The 991-nt window shown below is 34.2% G+C and overlaps 1 protein-coding gene across 1 annotated transcript; it reads left to right on the top strand.

The window, feature by feature from the left end:
• The first annotated feature begins 261 nt into the window (after positions 1 to 261).
• LOC123937149 (small nuclear ribonucleoprotein E-like) lies at positions 262 to 734 on the top strand. The gene has a single exon (XM_045997758.1). The coding sequence runs from the start codon at positions 294 to 296 to the stop codon at positions 570 to 572; it is 279 nt and encodes a 92-aa protein (XP_045853714.1). The 5' UTR covers positions 262 to 293; the 3' UTR covers positions 573 to 734.
• The last annotated feature ends 257 nt before the right edge of the window (positions 735 to 991 follow it).

The raw sequence follows: 991 nt of genomic DNA, 5'->3' as shown, positions 1-991 counted from the left end.
CAGTGTAAGAAATGTAGTGATTTATTGTTGCATTTTTAAAGGGCAATGCTATACTGAAACCAGAGTCTGAAAGAAGCTAAAAATCATATTTGTCAAAAACTCAAACCTTGACATAGTTTATGATCACTGACTATTTGCCCTATTTATAGGGCTGTATTTAAAAGTAAGCTAATCTAGCAAGATCAAATATGACTGATGTTTTCTTATTTATTATTTTCCAATGTTTCATTTTTTGGTTTTATGATGGTTTTAAGATATAAGATATATGCGTGCGGTCTTTGTCGGCTTCCACCATGGCGTACCGTGGCCAGGGCCAAAAAGTGCAGAAGGTGATGGTTCAGCTCATCAACCTCATCTTCAGATACTTGCAGAATAGATCTCGAATTCAGGTGTGGCTTTATGAGCAAGTGAACATGCGGATAGAGGGCTGTATCATTGGTTTCGATGAGTACATGAACCTCGTATTAGATGATGCCGAAGAGATTCATTCTAAAACAAAGTCAAGAAAACAACTGGGTCGGATCATGCTAAAAGGAGATAATATTACCCTGCTCCAAAGTGTCTCCAACTAGAAATGATCAGTGAAGTGAGAAATGCTTGAGAAGGCCATGTAGTTTTGGGTTTTCTGAGATGTTCTTTGTTGAGGGTGTATTTCTAAAACATTTGTTCGTATTGTTTTGATTATCTTTATGTTATTACCAGAGGACAATAAATGCTGTGGTATTGTTTTTATTAAAAAAAAAAAGATATAAGATATATGAAGTTATGTGGAAGTTAGAGAATGCATAACATTTTCTCTTTTCATTACACTCCTTTTAAAGAGAATTATTTTCTGAATATTCAGCTTGGGTCCTATCAGCATCTACTATAATTAGAGTAATTTTAAAAATATCAGATGAATTATGAATATTCTCTTCAGCTACGCAAGTGAGATATAAAATGGTTGCACGAGGATTTGAATGCTATGGTCTTGTATACAAGGTAATTATCA

The sequence above is a fragment of the Meles meles genome, chromosome 2 (genome assembly GCF_922984935.1).
Source record: "Meles meles chromosome 2, mMelMel3.1 paternal haplotype, whole genome shotgun sequence".
Classification (NCBI taxonomy): Eukaryota; Metazoa; Chordata; class Mammalia; order Carnivora; family Mustelidae; genus Meles; species Meles meles.
Note: the sequence above shows the minus strand (reverse complement) of the source record. Positions and strands in the feature narration are given on the sequence as shown.

Coding starts and splice junctions, on each gene's coding strand:
- LOC123937149 (XM_045997758.1), top strand. CDS start 294: ATGGCGTACCGTGGCCAGGGCCAAAAAGTGCAGAAGGTGATGGTTCAG.